At 35.3% G+C, this 22566-nt stretch overlaps 1 protein-coding gene across 3 annotated transcripts in view; it reads right to left on the bottom strand.

Moving 5' to 3' along the window:
• Positions 1-22566, bottom strand: part of PDHX (pyruvate dehydrogenase complex component X) — a 101035-nt gene that overhangs the window by 61524 nt on the left and 16945 nt on the right. For all 3 annotated transcript variants that reach the window (XM_017849715.1, XM_017849714.1, XM_017849713.1), the window contains exons 2-3: positions 22254-22334; positions 6162-6262 (exon numbers count right to left, since the gene is read on the bottom strand). In XM_017849715.1, the coding sequence (XP_017705204.1) occupies positions 6162-6262; positions 22254-22334 (182 nt within the window). The remainder of the gene's footprint in view (positions 1-6161; positions 6263-22253; positions 22335-22566) is intronic.

Raw genomic sequence — 22566 nt, 5'->3', positions numbered from 1 at the left:
CTATGCAATGGCTTCAGAATTCCAAAAGCTCAGAAGGGATTAACTCCTTCAACTTAGTCCAATCTACTAAAATTTACCTAATGCAAGAATCTTTTCAATAAACTTAGTCTGAAAAGATGAACATTCCAATGTATAGATAGAACTGGTTAACTATTCCGGTTAATGTTAAATATAGTCTATTTCTTTATATTTAATTATTTCCCTTTATATCTATTTACAAAACCTGAAAAATAAAACCTCATGAGTTTTTTATAAGTATATCAGAAACACAGTGGTGTCTCAGTTAATAAAGCATTTTTTCACAGATAATGCCAATTAAACACTTAAATTGAAGATAATGTTTTTAAAAGTTAAGACAGGTGTATTTTAAGCATTTCAGCATCATTAATTCATAAAGAAAGGGTTAATTCTGATTTACTTATTAAAAATAAGTCCCTAGAAAACCTTCAGATAACAATATTTTATAAGTTCACTACTGGAAGAAAATGTCATTCCCTTAAAATTTTCTATTATTCCCTTTCAATTACTCTAAATAAGGTTCATTAGCTATATTTAATGAACAATAAAATGATAGGCTGCAGGGTGTCCACTAATACAGTAATGATAAGGAAAAGCATAACTTCTAGAATGAGTTTGACATTTCAGAGTAACACTAATTTCAATGCTTACTGGTATGTTCACTATCGTTAATAAGACATAAGTTATAAGGGGTGAGGAAGCTAAGTTTACTAATTACTGATGAAGAAGAAAAGCAGCAATGCTTTGATGAAGCAATATATATATATATATGAAATTAGTATAGAAAACTGAATAGGAATGTTTAATGAATTACAAGCTATGGAAGAATACTAAGAAATCCAAGAAAAATTTAGTTGCTTAGTTGTTTGCCACATACTAAAAAATTTTGTTTCTGCAGAGTTCATTTTCTTTACTATGTCAAAAAGATGAATTAAGATTATTATCAGACCAATATTTGTCTTCTAAAAGTGTTTATAATTACCTGCGTGTGAATTGATAACTCAAAATCAAAGTAAAATGACTAATTTTCTTTAAAATTTATACAAAAAAAAACTACTGACATATAGTCCACTTGACGTTAATTCCTTTCGAAACTGAATCAGAAATAGGATCAATATCCAAGTACAAAGAACATCATTCAAATGTAAAGCATTAAAAAAAAGTTTTGTTTTAAAAATATCAATAGATTTCTAAAATCTGAGTCAGACAACCGTACTAAATCTGAAACTGATACCTCACCTTCTGTTTCATTTACTGTAAATCATATAAACGATTCCATACATACTCTACCAACATAACACTGACACCTTCACAAGTAGGCAATAAACAGCATTTATCATCATTTCAAGTTTTAACATTATCTAAATATCAAATAAAATTTATTTTTAACCATTCACATTTTTTTATTTAAAAAAGTGACACCATGAAGCATGAAACCCAAATATAATGGACAAGGACAAGTGATGTACTACCATACAACTTGAATATATAACAGAAGATAAAATACAGTTGATTATAATTCCATTTAAAGTCATTAAAATCTCTATATGAATTTAAGATAATTTCTTCAACTTTTCCTATTCCTTTGGTGTAAACAGAGATCTTTCAGAGGTATGCTAATTTCCTGTAGACATTTGCTTACATTGTAGGAGGCAAATATTCAAAACCAGTGTAGACTTAGTATAGAGGAGTAAATAGTACTCTTTGCAAAACTGTTTAGAAACCAAGCAGGCCTCTGTTACTGTTCCCTTTCCTCTCCGAGCTACCTCCATGGATACAGTCTGCTCTACCAAAGCATCTGGAGCGAAGGACACCTCAAATGCCAGAGTTTTCCTATGCACTCAGCTTACTTGACCAAAGCCCTCTCTTACTCTTGTGCCAATGATTTCTTAATATTAAATGTAGGGTTTTTACACATAGCTCTATTAACTTAGAGCTCATCAATGCTGAAATATTGAATGTTGAGTCTATCCTTTCAAATATTAGCCTTCCCTCCCAGTTGTGTACAGAATTCCTGAGTTTCAATGTTGGCTCCACCACTTACTAGTTATGTGACCTTAGTAGACTCCTTATCTCACCATGCTTGCTTTCTGAGCTGTAAGATGCAAATAACAGTAGCTATTTCACATTGTTGTTATAAGGAATACATGAGTTATATGTAAGGCCCTTAGAATAGGGTCTGGTAGCTAGTAACTTGTTTTCATTTTCATTTGTTAAAGGTATTATTATTATTGTTGTTACTGTTGTGGTGTTTTCCTTCAAATTACGGATTTTTTTAAAACAATACATTTAACATGGATCAATATTAGACTACAGGGGACTGTCCCCTTGGTATGGGTTAGAAATTCATGCCTAAAGGTTTAGCATGGGGCTGGCATCACTAAAGGGCAAATATCAACATATACGATAATGGGTAGTAAGGCCTGTGACAAACTATTTCTTCATAATTCTCATACAGAGGCTGAATTCTATCCTTCCAGCCCAGGTCACTAGTGTGAGGCTTCTGTACCAGAGACTTCTCACATCTTAACCAACGAATCACCTGCAAATGTGTTACAAACAGCTCACCTAAGCTCATCTGTGTATACAAGGATATGAGAGGCAAAACATTTACAGCAGTATGTCCAACAGAGAAATTGAGGGGGTTCATTCCATTAAAGGTACAAGTAAATATTGTCTATTTTAATCCTGATATTTTAAAATCAGTACATTAAGTAATTATTTAAGTATTTTTATTCTTTAAAATTGAGCAGTTTGAAAGCTACCAAGTGACTACTGACAGAGCATGTGCAGCAGTTAGTGGCGATGACCTGGGTCATGTGACTGACTTACCTGGTTCATCACTATGATTTTCCATCATGGTGTGAACCATTATACAGTTTTGAACTGTTTTTATTCTTCAATGTATACTGTTTATCTTATATGGACAATGAACTTTGGTTTATAAGGAAGTACATAAGAAATACTGAAAATGAAAACAAATCAATGATAAGCTAAAATACAGAGGGGAAGAAGAAACATTCATTAAGCCCTTGAATAACAGCTGTCTGGCTTTCAAGTCTCAGGCACTGTTCTAGCACAACATTAACTCATTTAATCCTAACAACCTTCTGAGGTAAAGACTATCATTATTCCCATTTATAGATGAGAAAATTAAAGCACAAAGAGGTTATGTAACTTGCTCAAGATCACAAGACAAGTATGTAGCAGAGGCAGGATTTAAATGCAGTCTGACATCAGAGACGGTATCCAATATAATCGCTACCAAATCAATAATTTCCCAAATGTAAACTATATCCAACTGATCAAAATTTATTGTGCAGCACCTCAAGATGGTGCCGGTATTTAAAAAAAACAAATTTAAAAGGTATAAAGTAGATGTAACAATTTAGCTTTTGATTCATAGGGAACATAAACTATCTTTCCTTACAATGTGTCATAACTATTTCAATATGAAAAAATTAGAGTCGAGAATATCTTCCATTTAATAGAATCTGCTCTGAGCTCTGAGAGGCTATTTTCTTAATTAAAAATATCATGGTCTAGAGAGAAGAATCAATTAAAGGCTCTACAACTTCAAATTTCAACCATAAACTTTCAAACCATTAAAAGGCAACTTTGAATGGGATTGTGGGCAACTTAATGAAAAAATAAGGGTGAGGAAGGGGAATCTAATGAATACAGTAGTATTTAAAATGTATTCTTTAGAAAATACCAATGACACAGTATTTGAGTGAGATAAAGTGAAGAAACCAACTAAAGAATGTGAATAGTACTGAGAATAATTATTCTGCTGTTTTTAGTATTCAGATGATCAATTAAAAAAGTGTTTTTAAAAAAATTTGCTTTAATACTCATGGATGTTATTTTTTAGGAAAAAAATCTACTTTTGAAAATTGTTTTGAATAAAGGTCTATCAATAAAAATCTATCAATAAATATATTGCTAGTCAATAAATATATTGCAAACATTACATAAATGTAAATAATTTTAACATCTTATACCCTTTTCATCCTCACAAATATCCTAATTGGTGTGCCAAATTATATAGCAACCCCAAATATACTGGAAGCCAAATTAGAGAACCTCTAATAAACCCTCTAAATATGTCATCCTAAGATTCTACTTCATTATCATTTAAAATAGCTGTTCAGTCTGCTAAATACTAACTTTAAGAATAAGCTGATGAACTGATCTTTAAGTGTGTAATAACTGAAGTATTTTTGTATGAAAATTTACTAGTTTTGACAGGACGTGGTGGCTCACGCCTGTAATCCCAGCACTTTGGGAGGCTAAGGCGGGTGGATTACTGGAGGTCGGGAGTTTGAGACCAGCCTGACCAACATGGAGAAACCCGTCTCTACTAAAAATACAAAATTAGCCAGGTGTGGTGGCACATGCCTGAAATCCCAGCTACTTGGGAGGCTGAGGCAGGAGAATTGCTTGAAGCCAGGAGGTGGTTGTTGTGGTGAGCCAAGATTGTGCCATTGCACTCCAGGCTGGGCAACAAGAGTGAAACTCCGTCTCAAAAAAAAAAAAATTTACTAGCTTTTCCCTGATAAAATTGCAACATCTTGTTGTGAACAGACTCCCAAATATTATCCAAAAAGCATGTGGAATAATAATAAAGCCATGAAGGACTAAATATACAGTCTTTTCTTTGGCAAAAAAATAGTTGTGCCACTAAAGCCGCTATCAACTATATGCACTCCCACTCCCAACCTTTTTCAGAGCATAGGGGCCAGATGAATTGGCACTGCTGACCCACTGACATGATTAGCAATTTGAAACGTATTACTTAGCAGCTAAGTGGAAAAATGTTATCGATTCTGGAAGATTTCCACAGCCAAACAATCCAAAATTGGGGCCAAGAACACAGTTTGCCAAAAGCACACATAATAAAAAGTAGCTAGGTTTATTACATGGTAATTCAAGCAATATTTTTCAACATGCTGCATAAATTAGTCAAGAAAACTATTTTTGGTATGAATATTTATATTTTCCCAGTTACAAATGTACAGAAATTTTAGCCTTTGATTCATATTTCTAAAAGGAAGTTAACTGTATTATCAACATGTTTCAACCTGGAATGTTATATCTAGTATCCAATATCAGAGATGACAAGTAAAGGAAGTTTAACATATTAGAAGTTAAAAATACAACATAAGTGCTAGAAAAAAAAAAAGGAAAAGAGGATTTTCTAGTAAGAAAAACAAATAAAAAACTGTCTCTAGATTTGCACCTAGTTAGAGTATAGTATTCTGAAGTGTAGTCTTTGAATAGAATATACAAAGGAAGGTGTTATGTCTATGCTCAAAGCAGAGGTAAGCTGGTGGCTCAGAACTAAAAACACATCCACAAGGGACTGCTAATAGACATGCAGCTCATCTGTACAAATCAAACTCCAGAGGCGCAAATGGATACTTATTATCCAGTTGCAACGAACCAATAAAATTACTAGGCAAACATACAGACTGACTTGGTGACTGATGGTCACCAAGAGCTGAGGAAACAATTGTAATAATGGGAGAAGTAACATTATTGAGCAACTGAGTAACAGGTCTTAAGATGAGCATGTATGTACTCTCTCAGTCTTCCCTACTGTCCCATGAGGTAGGTATTTATCATCTCTACTTTAACAAGAAGAAAAAGGCACAGGGGTTGAAGACTTTGCTAATCATTACATAACTAATAACTGGCAGAATTTTTTAGATATAATATGAATCAGTCAGCAGGGTGATTTCAGGGTCCACAGTCTTAGCTGCTCCACCATATTATCTAGTAAACGTTCTAGAAATTAAGAAACAAACATGCTGGTTGGCTCAATCAGGGAATATACCATATAAAGCTAAATAGTCATGTTTTTACCATATGTAGCTCTAAGCATTTTATTTCACTTACTTTTCACATAAGTTCTAACATTCCATTACAAAATAACCCACATTACAGAAAATTTAGAAAATACAGAAAACAGGCTACTAGACCTTAACTCTAAAACATTTTAAACACTTGAGTTAAAATGTATTATGTAGTAGACCATACACATTAAAATAAGGAGGCAAAATAAAAGGTAATTTTACTACAATGAACTTTACACTCAAGAAATCTTCATCCTGTTGAAGACAATTAAAATAAAAACATACCACGATTTTGGCCAAGATTCCATCATCGCTTGCATCTAAGGTAACCACAGCTTTGTCAGTCTCAATTTCACATAACGCATCTCCAGCACTCACCGCTTCACCTACAAAACAAGACTGGGTTTGTTTTGTTTTTTAAAATATAAATATTACTATGTATATATGTACATACGAATAAAACATAAATAAATACCAAAATATTCCGTAGCTATTTCTGGGTTATGTAGATACAAGTAATTCTCACTATTTGTGGGGGGGGGTGTGTGTGTGTATGTGTATGCTTTGCTGTAATTTCCAAAAGCTCTATAAAGGACATAAATTATACTTGTGATAATAAAAAAGCTATTACAAAGATTATTGAGCATGTAAAAATGAAATCAACTTTAGAGACAATAGCAACAAATGTGTATTCACCTCTGAACAAATCAATTCCAGACTCCATACCCCCTTACTTTTTCAAACATTTTGACTATATTCCCTGAAGAAAAGTTTTACAATTAGCAGTACTTTGGGGTTCACATCTTAGGGCAAGTTCAAAAAACCTGTTGGCAGCACACAGTATAAATGAATAAAACATATAAAGCATAAAAACAGAAAATCAAAGACACAACTGAAGTCAAATACGGATCACTTCTCTGCAAAAGAAAATATCTGGAAACTCAAAAATATTGAGGAAGACCTGAAGTTACAGGCTTACTAGCTTCTGGATCTAGGAGCAGGTTTGGAGTAAACAGGGGGAAAGAGGTACAACAGTTTCCTTTGGGGATTAAAGGGAACTAAAAGTAGTTTGTTGGATATAGGAGACTCAAATCAAATTCACTACTTGAAGCTAAGGCTACATCAGGGTTCTTCTACTCATAACGTGAGGCTGATAAAATGCACAATCAAAACCTGTTGACTAAGACTATGATTTTAATCAGCAACCATGGGTCTAGGAAGGTGGGGACCAGAATACTGCCTCAATACCAGGAACAGAGTCAAGCCACCCTCTGACTCCAGGGCTGTATCTACCAAAGTCCCCAATATCAATTGCAAAATTCCTTGGGTGGTGGCGGGGATTGAGGGGGAATTGTGTAAGAGGGAAGACATTAAAACATAAACTTTCCACTTAAAAGTAAATTGCAGAAGAAAGTTCTGAGACACATGAAGAAATCAAATGCTAAGAAAGCAAGCCACAAAATCAATAACTGTAATAAAAATTCCTTTCAGAAGCAATTTATTTAGTGCCATCTGTCAAAGATTGTAAAATAAGTACTTGAGGATATCCAAAAACATAAATGAAAGTAAAAGAGCCATCACAAGAACAAGAAATTACAAAAAAAAAAATAGTATCAGGTAGAAATTATAAAAAAATTAGAAATCTTAAAAATGACAAATTAAGTAATTGAAATAAAAAGAAACAACAGAATACATTCTAGAGAGGGAACAGTGAAGGTATGAATTAGTAAATTGAAAGGTCACACTAATGAACTACCCGGAATTTCATGCAGGCAGACAAAAAGATACAAACACTAAAAACAAAAAACAAAACAAAACAAAAAACAGAAAAGAGCAGTTAAGTGACAAAGACTGAGGCTGCAATGTTTGCTAATGGAGTTCTGAGGGAAGATGCTAGAGGCAATGGTGGAGAAGCAATACCTAAAGAAACAGTGGCTAAGAATTTCCCAGAACTGGAGATGTATACTCTCATCATCAAAGAGTTTTGAATGAGTTAAGGGTAGGTGTACCGACTAGCAGGGGGCATACGGGATCTGTGTAGCTTGCTAAGAATGTTCTAAATCTTGATCTAGGTGGTGGTAACATGGGTATACATGTATATAAAATTTAATTGAGCCTAAAGTTTATGCAAGTTATACCTTGATAAAAAAAATTAAACAGAAGAAAGAGCATTAGACCATATAAACACGAATCTATATTAGATACAATGTAAAGAGACAGCATACTATCAATGATAAAACATAGTCTTTTAAAATCTATCAAAGGGGGAAAAAACAGATTACCTCTATGGAAAGACTGAGAGCACACTTAGCAGCTGCAATAAAGGTCAGAAAACAATGAAGTAATATCTTCAAAAAACTGAGGAAAAATAACTGTCTAGAATTTTATATGCTGCCAAACCATCATTTGAGAATGAAAGAGAAGTATTATTTAGACATATAAAGGCTAAGAAATTTTACCATCTATTAAAGATCTCTTTAAAAAGCTCTTACAAGATGCAGTTCATTAAGAAGAAAAGTGGAAGCAGATGGAACCCATGGATATAAGAAACAAGTTATTGTGAAAATTACTAAAATGTTAACCACTTGTATTTTTAAAGTAATGTTTGAGGGTTTAAAAAGTGTAAAACTCAAAACTCTAAACAATAATAAGATAGGTAAGGAAATGTTTAGATGCATGCTAACAACTTTGATATACTCAGTTGGTGCAAAAGTAATTTTATTTTTTCCACATTACTTTCAAAAATCCCAATTACTTTTGCATCAACCTATAATAGGAAAAAAATACTGAATAACACTAAACATAATTGGCAAAATTTAATTTAAAATTTAAAACAGAAATATAACCTACAGCATTAGAAAACAGAGGAAAAATAAAAAATAAGGTGATTAACTGAAGGCAGGCACATGGAAAGAAAAGGCAGAGGATAAAAATAAAAATGCATAAAAAATGGTAGAAATAAGTCCACATGTATCAGTAATCACAATAAATATAAATGGATTAAAATCACCCATTAAAAGTAGAGATTATCAAAATGGATACAAAAATAAAATCTAGGTAAATGTAGCTTACAAGAGATAGCCCTAACACAAAAACAGAATAAAAAATAAGGGGATAAAAAATAGGTAACATATAAATACACCTCCTCACACATCAAAAATAGCTGGAATAGCAATATTAACAGGCAAGCATCATAAGAGGAAAAAAAGAAAATCTAACACACTAAATTAACAAATATGCTCTGAACGTTCATAGTACAGAAAGTACTTCATTTGTGTACCAAGATGTTCAAATTGATAGTTACATTTTTAGGTAAAATAGTTCAGAGACACTAATATAAGTTATTTTTAAAAATAAATTGATATGTTAATGATATTTATTTACCACCTAAAAGGTCCTTTGTCTAACCCCAAAGAGATGTCCCTAGTCAACAAACATTTATTAAAAATATATTGGGGTGGCCAGGCGTGGGGGTTCACACCTGTAATCCCAGAACTCTGGGAGGCCAAGGTGGGTGGATCACCTAAGTCCAGGGGTTCAAGACTAGCCTGGCCAACACTGTGAAACCCTGTCTGTACTAAAAATACAAAAATTAGCCAGGAGAGATGGTGGGCACCTGTGGTCCCAGCTACTCAGGAGGTTGAGGCAGAAGAATCACTTGAACCTGGGAGAAGGGGGTTGCAGTGAGCCGAGATCACACCATTGCACTCCAGTCTGGGCGACAAGAGCAAAAACTCCGCCTCAAACCAAACAAATATATATATATATATGTATTTATATGATATATATTTATATATTTTATATATATATAGAGAGAGGTACTGACTATACAGCAGTGGACAGTAATAACAGCATAGATTTAAGATTCCTGACCTCAAGAGGCTTGCTTAATATCCATTGACAAGTAAACTGGAAAATACAGCAGTATAAGGTGAGGTCAGGATGCTCTGGGAATGTTTAGGAGGGGCATCTAATTCAGTTTTTGGAAGGTGAGAAAAGGCTTCCTAGAATACAATGACCACCTAATCTGAGCCTGAAGAGGTAAGGAGGAGACAATCTGCAAACAGGCAGTGATCCAGGTAGAAGGTAATATACTTAGAGTCCTGGAGGCAGAGAGAACAGGAAACTTCAGAGGAACTGCAAATAGTATGCAGAGAAGTGAGGAGAGATTAGGCTGGTAAGATATGCAGAAAGAGACCAAAAATGACCTTTGTATGTCATAGAGAAAGCTACAGTGTCAGATTATATCATCTTACATACTTCTTTAAATGGCAGATGTTTTAGTGGTTAAAACAGATTGTACTTCAAAGGGAAAAAAAAGAAAAACACACCCTCAAAGGTTTCTGCTATAATCATGGAAGAAACTATAGAACTAGTAAACCCAGCAATTAAATACCTCTTAGATGCCTAGAAAATAGACTCGAGCCACAGAAAAACAAAATGATGCTATATCATCATTTGTGTTCATCAGTATTCAAATTCCAATCACACTTTAAGAACTACAGATTCGACTCCAGCCATATAACTTTCTCTGAGTAACTTGACCTACATAATTTTGTTCATATTCCAGATTCCTATAGTAGGTCTAATTTATTTAAAAATCACGAATTGCATATAAAATGTTACATTACTGCTAATTACTTTTTTAAATTGTGATTTCCTCTATTTACTAGACTATGAGCTTCTTCACAACAGGGATAGGACACTGAAGTGTTTTATATTCCCATCCCCATTCCTCAGGTTTCAGGCCAGTGCACCATACACAATGAATTTTAGATTAAAATGCTTTAGAAAAAAACATGGTAACTTCACAAATCCTTATTTCCTCATAAGGTATACATCAAACCATCCTTTACATTTCTTTTGGTTCTAACATTCGATTTGTAGCACGCTTCTGATATTTAAAAAGACAGCCTTTTTTGCTTTTTTTAAAAAACTATACCTATATCTTTTCATATAACACAGACATATATGTTAGCTAGATGAGAATGCCAAGGGAGAGGGGAGAAGAGAAAAGCAGGAGGAAAGACTGGGAAAAAATGAGAGGACAAAAGAGAGGGAAGTGGGGAAAAGAGACACAGAAAACTTTACCAATAAACCCCAGGACAGTTTTAAAAACACAATAATATTACATATGGAAGCACTACCCCTAATTCATCACAAAACCAAAGTTCTATCTTTCAATAAGCAAACATCATGTAAATGCCAAAAAACTCTGAGACCAAATAATGAGCCATGAATATTCCAAATCTACTGAGTTTCAGCTGTGATAAAAAATTTAGTGCTGTGGCTTAGACCGATTCCTTGGCAGAGTAGTTACAAGGAACCTCTCCTAATTCAGATATGAGTTTGATTCCAAGCTCTGACAGTTACTAGTGATCTTGACCAAGTTACTTAATCTCTCTGACTCTCAGGAAAATTTTAAGTGTGTGTGTGTGTGTGTGTGTGTGTGTGTGTATATATATATATTTTTTTTTTTTTTTTTAAGTCTTGGGGCCGGAAGTGTTAACGCTTCACATACATCTTTATGTAACACTTTACAACATCTCTAGGTAAAAATAAAATGTTAGCTATATAACCATTTAGAATCAAGACACATTTATTCCATATTCTGTCATGTCTCCAGAATCAAGATACGTTTTTTTTTCCATATTCTGTCATTTCTATCAGAATCAAGACACATTTATTGCATATTCTGTCATTTCTACCAAATCATTCAACAAACATTAACGTATAAGGCACTGTACTAAGCACTGGGTATGAAAACAACAAAAAGAGAAGGTTCTGTCCACAAAGAGTTTAAAGTTGGAGAAGAGTGGAAAAGACTGAGCAGCTAGGATAGAGGGTCCTGGACAGCGTGAGGTGACAGATGGCTTCTCAGCTGTCAGGTTCATAGCTGACTGTCTGAAGAAAGTGATGGTGGCCCTGGAGTGTTCCTGCACCATCTTCTCGTGGTCCATGTCAGTGGCGGAAGTGGAGCGGGCCTGGGGCAAGAGTGCGGGTCCCAGAAGGGGCCAGAGCAGAGGCCCGCTGGGGGGCTGCTCCCCAGCACTGATGCCAGCATCATCGTCCTGTTCCTTTGTCCGATGGGCAGCTGCCAGAGCTGAGGACTGAAGTATACAGAGGCTTCCCTTTCTCTTTTTAAATTCTAGATATTAAGTATAGCCTTGGTCAAACACAGTTAATGGTGATGTCTATTTTATTAATGGACTAAGTCCTGAGGCTTTCACAAAATAATTTTGTTCTGCCAAAAATTAAGAATAAAAGTCTTTATGTAAAATGTGCGTGTGGTGGTAGTGGTGGAAGAAGAGCTAGTTTTTATCTGTAAGACCAAGTTATCAGATCAACATGAACATTAAAGAAAAATTCCTCTTCTTAGTGCTATGTTGAACCATAATGACAACAATAATCAGAGACAAAAATAATTCAATTGTTTACTCCACAAATATTTACTAGCTGCTCCATGTGAATGACACTGTGTGTGACACTATGATAAAAATAGTAATAAAGTAAGACAGACCTGCTTCAAGAAGTTCCTAATCTGATTGAAGAAGAGTACAACAAGCAGGCAATGAGAATCCCATCCAACTAGTACCTACAGCAGAATGGGAATATAGAGGAGGTGCCCCTAGTCAGTGTTTGTCATCTCTTTTCACTCTACACACACACAAAGAAGGATAATATTTGCATGGCCAAAGACCTGAGGCAACCTGGTTGCTAGGCCAGTTGAGGTCCTGCCCTAAGGGGTGACAGCATGAGTAGTAGTTTGAGAAGGGCCCTGTTAGACAAGGTCAACCGCCCACACATCCCTCTGGCTTCTTACACTAAGTCTAGTAGCTACTGTATTCGACAGGTTAACACAGAACATTTCCATCACCACAGAAACTTCTACTGAATAAAACTATAATGTATAATTCCATTCACTAATTTTAAAATTCTGATATAATACAAAGATTTAGCATAAGTGTAAAAAGGCATAATGATGGAATATAATTCAGTAACAAAAGGAATGAACAGCTGATAAATGCTACGACATGGATGAACCTTGATGCTAAATCTGAAAAAATCTAGTCACAAAAGAACAAATATTACACGCTTCTATTTATATGAAACGTAGACAAAAGGCAAAACTTTAGAGACAAAAAACAGATGCGAATTGTCTAGGGATAGAGATGGGAGAAAAAAACGACTGCAATCAGGCAGCAGGGATCTTTTTTGGGGTGACAGAAATGTGTTCTAAAACTGGATTGTGGTGATGGCTGCACAACTCTATATATTTACTAAAGATCACTGAATACTTACAATAGGTAAATGTTATGGTATGTAAATTATACCTCAATAAAGCTGTTAAAACCATAGTACACCAAAAAAAAGGAAGCTATTTGTGAAATGTACTTTTCAAAATTTTCCATTTTAGCACCACAAACATATACATATTCCCAGAAATAATAGAACCAAAGCGTCTTCTACAGCAGAATCCAGAGACCCATATAACTCTCTAGTGGCATCTAGTGATACAGGATAAGGCTTTCTTCAAAATGGTTTTATTTCTGAATTTTAAACAGTAACAGTATATTAGACATAGTATAAGACTTTCACAAAAACTATTTGAAATTCAGAAAAAAAACCCTTGTCTCATGACATAAGGAACACTGCAGCAACAAGCACCACTGTTAAGCATGCTTACCACGTACATTCTAGTCACTGTGTGTGTAGCTAAGTGCTTGATGGAATTATCTCAGCCTGGTTTTGTTCCATAGTGCTTCATGGCAGAGCAGAAAAATCTCAAATAATTTGAGAAAAAAAAAAAAAGGGTTTTTCACAACCTCAATACTCTCTTACGAAAGGGGAACAAGAATTTTTTTTTCCTTTTTATTATTTTAACAGATTTGACAGTTCAATTGATGAAAAAATAAACTAGGTCCAGTTTAAACTGAAAATATCTGAAGCACATGCCCCCTCCAAATAAAAAACTTGTAATTAATATGCTGAATGATAGCTCAATTGACCTTTCAAAAGATTTTGAAATTGTGGCTGTTACCTAGCACTTTCAGAGTGTTTTCTGTACTAATTTTATGATGTATAATGTTTTAGTCAATCCTCAGACTGAAATGAAGTACTCTAAGAGTCATTATAGAACTTATTTTCTTAGACTCATGAGTTCAACAAAGATGGAAATAATTTATATGCTATAATACAGTATATTTCAGTTACTTAAAAAAAGAAAATAAAAATAAGTTATCACAGAATTATAAATCCAGGATATTCTGTACCTCAGATTTCATCTAGTTCAACTCACTCCCAGGTAGTTCATGGCAGAGGAGGAACCCCAAAGGAAAAACCATGATTCCTGGGCCAGAGTTTTTCTTTGCAACCTTATCTCCTTGGCATAAAATGTCACGCATGCGCACGCGCGCGCGCGCACACACACACACACACACACACACACACACACACACAGCATTAGTAAAAGAAGCTGTGAATCAGTCTCAGATTTTTGAAAAAACTTAATGGTTTCAAGACTGAACTGCTGTCCATTGAATGTTCTCAAATACTTATCTAGTCTTTGCTTAGAAGTAAACTAGATTCATAATTAGATGCAACACTATCATTTTCATGAAAATATCAATTTTCTTAATGTACAAAGGTTTAAACTCATTGTTCTATGGTGACCATACATTTTAAAAAATCTCAAAATTCAAACAAACAAAAAACAGTTAATAAGAGAAAAAAAATCTATGAAAAGTATGGTGTCAGAATATAAATGTTTTTAATATAAAATGAAGGAAGTTATCATAAATGTACCAAGAACCAGGCATACTTAAACATATATTGATACCCATGTATACAGTACATAAGTGTTCATGAAAAGCAGCAAATTATAGATCACAAATCACAAAGGTGATGAGCTTAAAAAAGAAGCCAGTGAACTACTAAGAACCAAGGATTAAGATTGCTTTCAATTATTTACTGTGTTTTGGCAAAAACAAATTTCCCTTCAGTTGGCAGAACACAGAATTTTAAGAGCAACCTTCAGGGAAACATGCTCCAGGGACCTAAAATATATCCTGGCCTATCCTACATGAAAATAGCTCACTGTAATCAAAAGGGAAAAAGAACAGAATAATGAGACCATGTGTCTCCTGGCTCTTTATCTTACTGCTCATATTCTAACGGGTGTGAATAACTTATTAGATTGCCAGTGAGCTGGAAGTCTGAAAGATAAATGTGGCCCAAGAATCCCCTCATCTGCTTACCTATAAATTCTCAAAGTGTGAAGAAAGTTAATCTTTTTAAAATAATCCCTAAAAGACTATTCTGTGTCTGAGTAATTATTTAATGACACCAACACCCTGTCATATTGAATATGGAAATAGCCAAAGCTCTATAATTCATCAGAGAAAAGAAACCTAAAAATAGATTCCAATTCATTACATTATTTATAAAGGTAAAACTTTCTTAGATACTGACAATTATTTTAAAATATGGTAGCAGCCATGCAGAGTCAATTGCTCAAAATACTTTCCAATGGGATACTGGCTCTTCCATTTACATTACACGTATCTTTCTTAAATTCTAGAAAATTCTCTGCCAAATCTTTCTTTGAAAATTACCTCTTCCCATTTCCCTCTTTTTTATTCTTCTGAAATTCCTATTGGGTTACTGAATAATTTTCATTTTACCCTTCATATGTCAACTTCTCTTTCATATTTTCCAGTGCTGTCTCTATGTGTTACATGCAACCTAATTTCCTCCAGTTGTCCTACCGTTCACAAATTCTTCATTCAGTCCTGTCTAATCACACTTCAGCCCACCCTTGAGGTTTGGGGGTTTTTAATTTGAGGGACATTTTTCATTATTAGAAGTTCTGTTTATCCTTTTCAAATCTGCGTGGACTTTTGTAATTCCAGTTAACTTAAGTTCTGGGATCCTGCTGCTTGTTATGCCTACTGACTTTCACTCCTAAAAGACTTCTACATACATTAGTAAATGTGGGATTGTGACTTTTGCTAAGTGAGACTTTATCTGCAAATTCTGTGTGGTTTGGATTAGAAATTGTATTCTTCCAGAATAATGGCTTCTACCAGGTAACCCACGGAGGCGATCAGCCCAGGACAACTTCACTTCTACCTGTGGGTTCCCAGAAAATGCAAGTACTATAAATTTGACCCTCAGGAGGACTCTTTAGGGGAGTAGGCATTCTTATTCCATATAGATTCAAAATCGATTTGCCTGTTATCACATGGCATTAAATTCCATCCACATGCTGATGACTCTCAAATTTCTGTCTCCAAGTCAGACTTCACTCCTGAACTTCAACTCCTATAATCAATTGTCTATTGAACACCTTCCCTTGAATGTCTAATATGCATCTCAAATCTTACCACATCCAAATCTTAATCTGATTCTTGATTTCCCTTCCTTGCTCCTTCCACCCACCCCACCACCACCAAAAAAAAAAAAAAAAGGTCAGAAACTCCAGCCTTCCAGCTCAGGCCTAGTGATGCACATGGCCTCAACTCCCATTCACCACTCCAGATGTGGGGACACTTGGTGATTTCCTTTTCCTTTCTCTGCATTCCAGCACCACTTAACATTGAAAAGATTCACTTATAATATTATATCTGATAGAGAGCAAATGCTTTACCCCATCTGTTTAGATGGTCACATTGATTAGGAGTCCTCAGGCTACTTTAAATTGTCTATAGTTATCTCTTCATACCAGGTTACTCTTAGGGCCTGTTCCTTTCAACATAATGCTACTAATAGGGCTCAGAAATGTATGTAGAAACCACTTCCTGCCCAGGTACAGTGGCTCACGCCTATAATCCCAGCACTTTGGGAGACCAAGGTGGGCAGATCACTTGAGGTCAGGAGTTCGAGATTAGCCTGGCCAACATGGTGAAACTCCGTCTCTACTAAAAATATAAAAATTAGCCAGGCATAGTGGTGCTCGCCTGTAGTCCCAGCTACTTGGGAGGCTGCGGCACGAGAATCACGTGAACCTGGGAGGTGGAGGTTGCAGTGAGCGAGATCAGGCCACTGCACTATAGCCTGGGTAACAGAGTGAGACTCTGTCTCCAAAAAAAAAAAAAAAAAGAAAAGAAAGAAAAAAGAAATCACTTCCTATTAAGAAACCATGAATGTGGATATATTTTGGCTTTAGGATAAGGACCCTCACAGACTGATAAACTGCAGATTCGTATTCAAGATCCTTCTAATAATCTATCTGATCTTATAGCCATTATGCCCCCAATGCAGCCAGACCTACCTGTTGTTGCTAAAGTATGTCTCAGTGACATCTTTCTTCCAAGACTTTACCCATGTTTTTCTATCTGATGTCCTTCTCACTTTTTTAAAAAGCCCATTTATTCTACAAGGACCAGTTCAAATACTACCTCATCTGCAAAGCCTTCTTGGATCCTTGTCATGTACCCTGCTTTTGGCTTACTTTCCCCTCTGCCGATACCTTTACTAACTGACTACTTACAGCACTGCAGTTCTATTCCAATTAACATGTTAGTCACAAAGCGAAGCACAAACAAGAACAAACTCAGACATAATCCCCGCTGAGGAACAAAATTTAGTAGTATGTCCAATCAGACTTGGTTGGGTCCATCAAGGACCAGTAATGTTCATTTGGATAACCTCACGGCACCATACCTCCTAACCTCCATAGTGGCTCAACCCACAGCAATTTTTCTTGCCTTTCCTTGCACCCCAGACTACCTGAAAGAAGTGAGACCTTGTCCCAAACTCCGCAGCTCATTTGGCTAGGGTTCTCAAGTAAATACTTGTCAGCCCTCTTCCTCATCCCCAAACCTATCATTAGTGGCAAAAGTGATGCCATGAAAGGCTAGACCTCCTAGAATCACAACACGGCTCTTCCAGACTCTGGTGTCCTGCCTACTGCCTAAACTCTTGATACTATTTCATAAGCACTAGACTGGACCACTCAATACCAACATTCGTGTGAGTGACATCTGTGCCTACTAAATCACATTAGGATACCCTGGAAGTCCTTGCCAGGGCTAGTCTCTGTTATTAGACAAATCCTCCCCAGACCATGTTATTCATTCTCTACTTGCTCTTTCCTTCTTTCCCTTTTTAACACTTGACTTACCATTGCTCCAGGTGAAGCATCATAATGGCTGTGGGGGACTCATTCAGTCACCTCTAATTTCTCTATTCTTCTGTCTAACACTCCCTAATAGGTACTGTAGATTCATCCTCTTTCCTCCACAATAGTTTAACCTGATACTGAATGAGTTAAGCACAGAGAAAGACAGCTACATAGGGTGCTAAAAGAGGCTATCCAGTGGCGAATACCTAGAGGGGTGACTCTACCACCACATATGGCAAAGGAAAAAGGGGAAAAGAAAAGGAAAAGAAAGTAGCTGCCAGAAAAACAAAAAGTCCCTTTCTCCAGCTTCCTTCACATTAACTGTTCCTCTATCCTTCTGTATGAGCACTGTAACACACTCACCTCTTTTATTCACAGTCGTATTTTCTAAGCACCATATTAGTTACTTAAAATCTGGCAAAACGGTTGCCAGAAACAGTGACGTAACACAGCTTTATAGATGGTATTGCATCAAATATTCTCTTAATAATATCAACATTCCAATTAATCTGGTACTAGTTTCTCATTTCAAATTATATCCTGAAAGCACTATGTACAACTTTTAAAAATATATATATAAAAAAATAAATTTCGAACTATACAAAAGTGGTGAGAAAAGGCAATGAAGCCACATATCATTTATACAACTGCCAAGTGATTCATGACCGATCTTGTTTCAGTTATACCCCTCCCTACCCTCTCAACCTCCACCAGGGTTATTCTGAAGCTAATCCTAGAGATACTGTCATTTCATACATAAGTATTTCATCTCACATCTCTTATAGGTGAGATTATTTTTTAAAAATAATCAAAATATAACCAAAATATTATTAAACCTTTAGAATTAATAATCCCTACGCTGGGTGCAGTGCCTTATGCCTGTAATCCTAGCATTTTGGGAGGTCGAGGCAGGAGAATCACTTGAGCCAAGGAGTTCAAAACCAGCGTGAGCAACACAGGGAAACCCCGTCTCTAAAAAAATACAAAAAACTAACCAGGCATGGTGGCGCGTGCCTGTGGTCCCAGATACTCAAGAGACTTAGGTGGGAGAATCACCCTTAGCCCAGGTTGAGGCTGCAGTGAGCAGAGATCGCACCACTACACTCCAGGCTGGGCAACAGAGTGAGATCATGTCTCAAAAAAAAAAAAAAAATCCTTAGCATCATTAAATATCCAGCCAGTTTTCAAATGTCCCCATCTGTTTTGTTTGCTTGAATCATAATTAAAATAAGGTCCATACGTTGGCACTGGTCTCAAATCTCTTGTATGCTATAGGTTCGCCCACCCGCCTCCCCCGAGCTCTTCCCTGCCACCCTGAAATTTATTGGTTGAAGAAACTGGCATATAGAATTCCTCAGTTTAGCTTTTGCTGATATACTTCTGATAGTGTCACTGAACATGTTATATTTCCCCCTGCATTTCCTGGAAAATGATAGTTAGAGCTATAGGCTTGAATGTATTTGGTTCAATTTTCTGGCAAGACTACTTCACAGTGGGAAGCATGTAATATCTATCTGGTTATCTCTCTTTTTGTGATGTTAGCAGCTGTTAATGATACTATTTTACCAGAGATTGCAAAATGGCGATACAGTGACATTCTATGATTCTTCTATCTTTTAACAACTGCGATATGCTAATAATGAGAAACTTCTCATCAATTACTTCGTTACTCAGAGTTACAGTTTATATAGCAGAAAAGGTAGAGAAAAATGCTTGAGTCTTTCCATTTATTACATTTTCAAAATGAGTTATTTCTTAGCACCCTCTACAGCTAACCAATTATTTTTTTTTCCTTTAGTATTACTGTGAACTTAGGGTTCAAATATATTTAATGTATTGAAATATATTAAATATATTATCCTTATTATCCTTAGTGATCCTCAAACTATCTCATCTATGGCTCCTGAGTCCTTTAAGATGCCCTCAGGAGTTTTTGACAGCTTCCTTGCTTTCTGAACTGACAAGATATTAAAAGCTCATCTGCACATCTCCTGCCCTAGACCTGCAAGTAGCTACTCTCCAAGGAGCCTTCATTTACTTTAGTGGGAACTGATATTTAGAGACTACAGTCTGGGTTCTAGGGGTGCTCACTGCGACTGGATTGGTCCTTGTTTCCAGGCATTGCCAGGGGAAAGAGCTAGAAAATTTACCATCACAGAGTCTTTCCTAACCTTAGAAACTTTTACCTGTTTCTCCTTTTAAACTACACTAAAAATCCAAGTTTCCAATGATACTATCTTAACCAGTCATTTGCTTTATCCCATAAAATACACAAAAAAGCTTTAGAATAACAATACCAACATAACCAGCATAATATGATTACTCTAACAGTTGAGGATTATACTTTTGGAGATGCTTTATCCTTCAGTTATAATCTATTAGGGCATATAATCAAATATCTGACATTTGAAATAGTGCCTTTCTGTATGGTTATGTAAGCAAATTGAGAGAGAGAAAGAGAGAGAGAAAAAAATGAATTAGAATCACCTGTCTCATTGTTTCAATCTTTAGGACTCGTTTACATTTTAATTTTGTTTTAAACTTGGGCAAAATATGTATATGGTCCCAAAGTCAAAGAGACAAAACAAGATATATTCAGAGAAGTCCAGCTTCCAGTTTCTCCCCAACACTGTTCCCTCCATTACTCTGTAAATAACCATCCATTGTTGTTTTTAAAGTTTTATTTTATCCTTTCTTTTTAATTTCTTAAATATTAGCACTGCCACCTCTTTCTTTGATAAATGATATATACTATACTCACTTGTCTGTACCTTGCTTTTTTCAATGAACATCACTCCATAGCAGTATAGAGAGATATTCCTCATTCCTTTTTACAGTTGTGGATATGTAAAAGTTATTCAACAAATCCTGTACTAACCAACATTTGGGTTGTTTCCACCTTTTGCTATTTCAAACAATGCTGTGATAAACAGCCTAGTGTGTGTTTGTGACTTTTCCTATTTTTGCTGCTGTAACACTGAGACAGATTCCTCGAAGTAAAGCTGCTAGGCCAAAGGGTAAACATAAATGTAATTTTTCCAGATAGTGCCAAATCCTCTTCCCTAGTATTCACACCATTTAGCATTTCCTCCAGCAATGTCCCAGAGTGCCTGCTTCTTCCCTTCCCTCCACAGCCTCATCAAGAGAACAGCTTGTCAAACTTTTTAAATACTGTCAATATAATCAGCAAGAAATGACATTTCAGTAAAGTATCTGCATATTTCTTATCAGTTGAAAGGTTAGGCAATTTTTTCTATGTTTAAGAGCCATTTGCAATTATTTTTCCATAAAACATCTGTTCATGTATCTTACCCACTTTCTTGTTGAGTTGACACTCTTATCGATTTTTTAGGGATATTAACCCTTTGTGATAGAAATCGCAAATACTCTTGTCCAATTTGTCACTTCTTTTTTTTACTTAACTTGTATTTTTAGCCATGTAAAAGTATCAAATTTTATTTCCCATATTATAATCTGGATTTTGAGTTATAGTTAGGGTGTTTATTCTACTTCCAGGTTCAGAGAAATTCAAGACTTGCACAGTTTCATTTTTATACATTAAATGTATAATTCATTTGCAATTTATCCTTCACATAATATAAAGAATAAATCTAATATCATCTTCCTTTACTATACACTTAAATTCCATGTGCAACTGCATCTATTTCCTTATTCTCTACTCAGCTGCACTGGTCTGTCTTTTAAGCACCAATCCCAGAGTTTTAATTAGAAATGCTTAATACTATGTTTCAATAATTAGCAGGGCTACAACCCTCCTCCGCTGCTCTGCTTTTGAGGGTTTTCCTTGTATTCTACTTATTTGTTCTTTCCAATAAAATTTATAATCAACTTGGCTACCTCCCGGAACACACACACGCCCGCGCATGCGCGCGCGCGCGCACACACACACACACACACACACACACACACACACACAATCATGATAAAGTTATCAATTAAGAAGAATGTCAAAATTATGATGTTGAAACTAAAAGCTGGGTATAAGGACTAAAAGTTGAGGGAAAAGCCTTAAAATATTTTTCACCATTCTGTGCTTGTGTAAGGATATAGGCTGAACCCAGAAAACCTTTGCTACATTATCATGGGAAATTTTTATTTAACCAAACTTACATGAACTACCAAACAGACACAATTTATTTAATTTATAACACATATTGTATAACAGGACAGATTAGAAAAAAAAAATAACCAAATAACAAAGCACACAGGACATTAGGAAGGTACCTCCTCACCTTCCTTTTTCAGCCATTTCACAACGTTTCCCTCTTCCATTGTAGGAGACAGTGACGGCATTAATATCTTAATGGGATCACCTGAAATTGAAAAAAAGGAAAGATCAGCCACAACAAATAATGCACCTCTTGAGGCATCAATATAAGTTCAAGTAAATTAATGTCAAATTCAATTTGAAAAAGAAGGCATTCCAAAGTCTAAAAGATTCCCAACTGGTAAACTAAGTCTCCAGTAAATAGTATGGAAACATAAAATTCAATTTTTTATAACAATAAAATGTTTTTTGGAATATTTTAAACTCTGTTTTCATAA

The sequence above is a fragment of the Rhinopithecus bieti genome, unplaced genomic scaffold (genome assembly GCF_001698545.2).
Source record: "Rhinopithecus bieti isolate Rb0 unplaced genomic scaffold, ASM169854v2 scaffold_32083, whole genome shotgun sequence".
NCBI classification, from domain to species: domain Eukaryota; kingdom Metazoa; phylum Chordata; class Mammalia; order Primates; family Cercopithecidae; genus Rhinopithecus; species Rhinopithecus bieti.
Note: the sequence above shows the minus strand (reverse complement) of the source record. Positions and strands in the feature narration are given on the sequence as shown.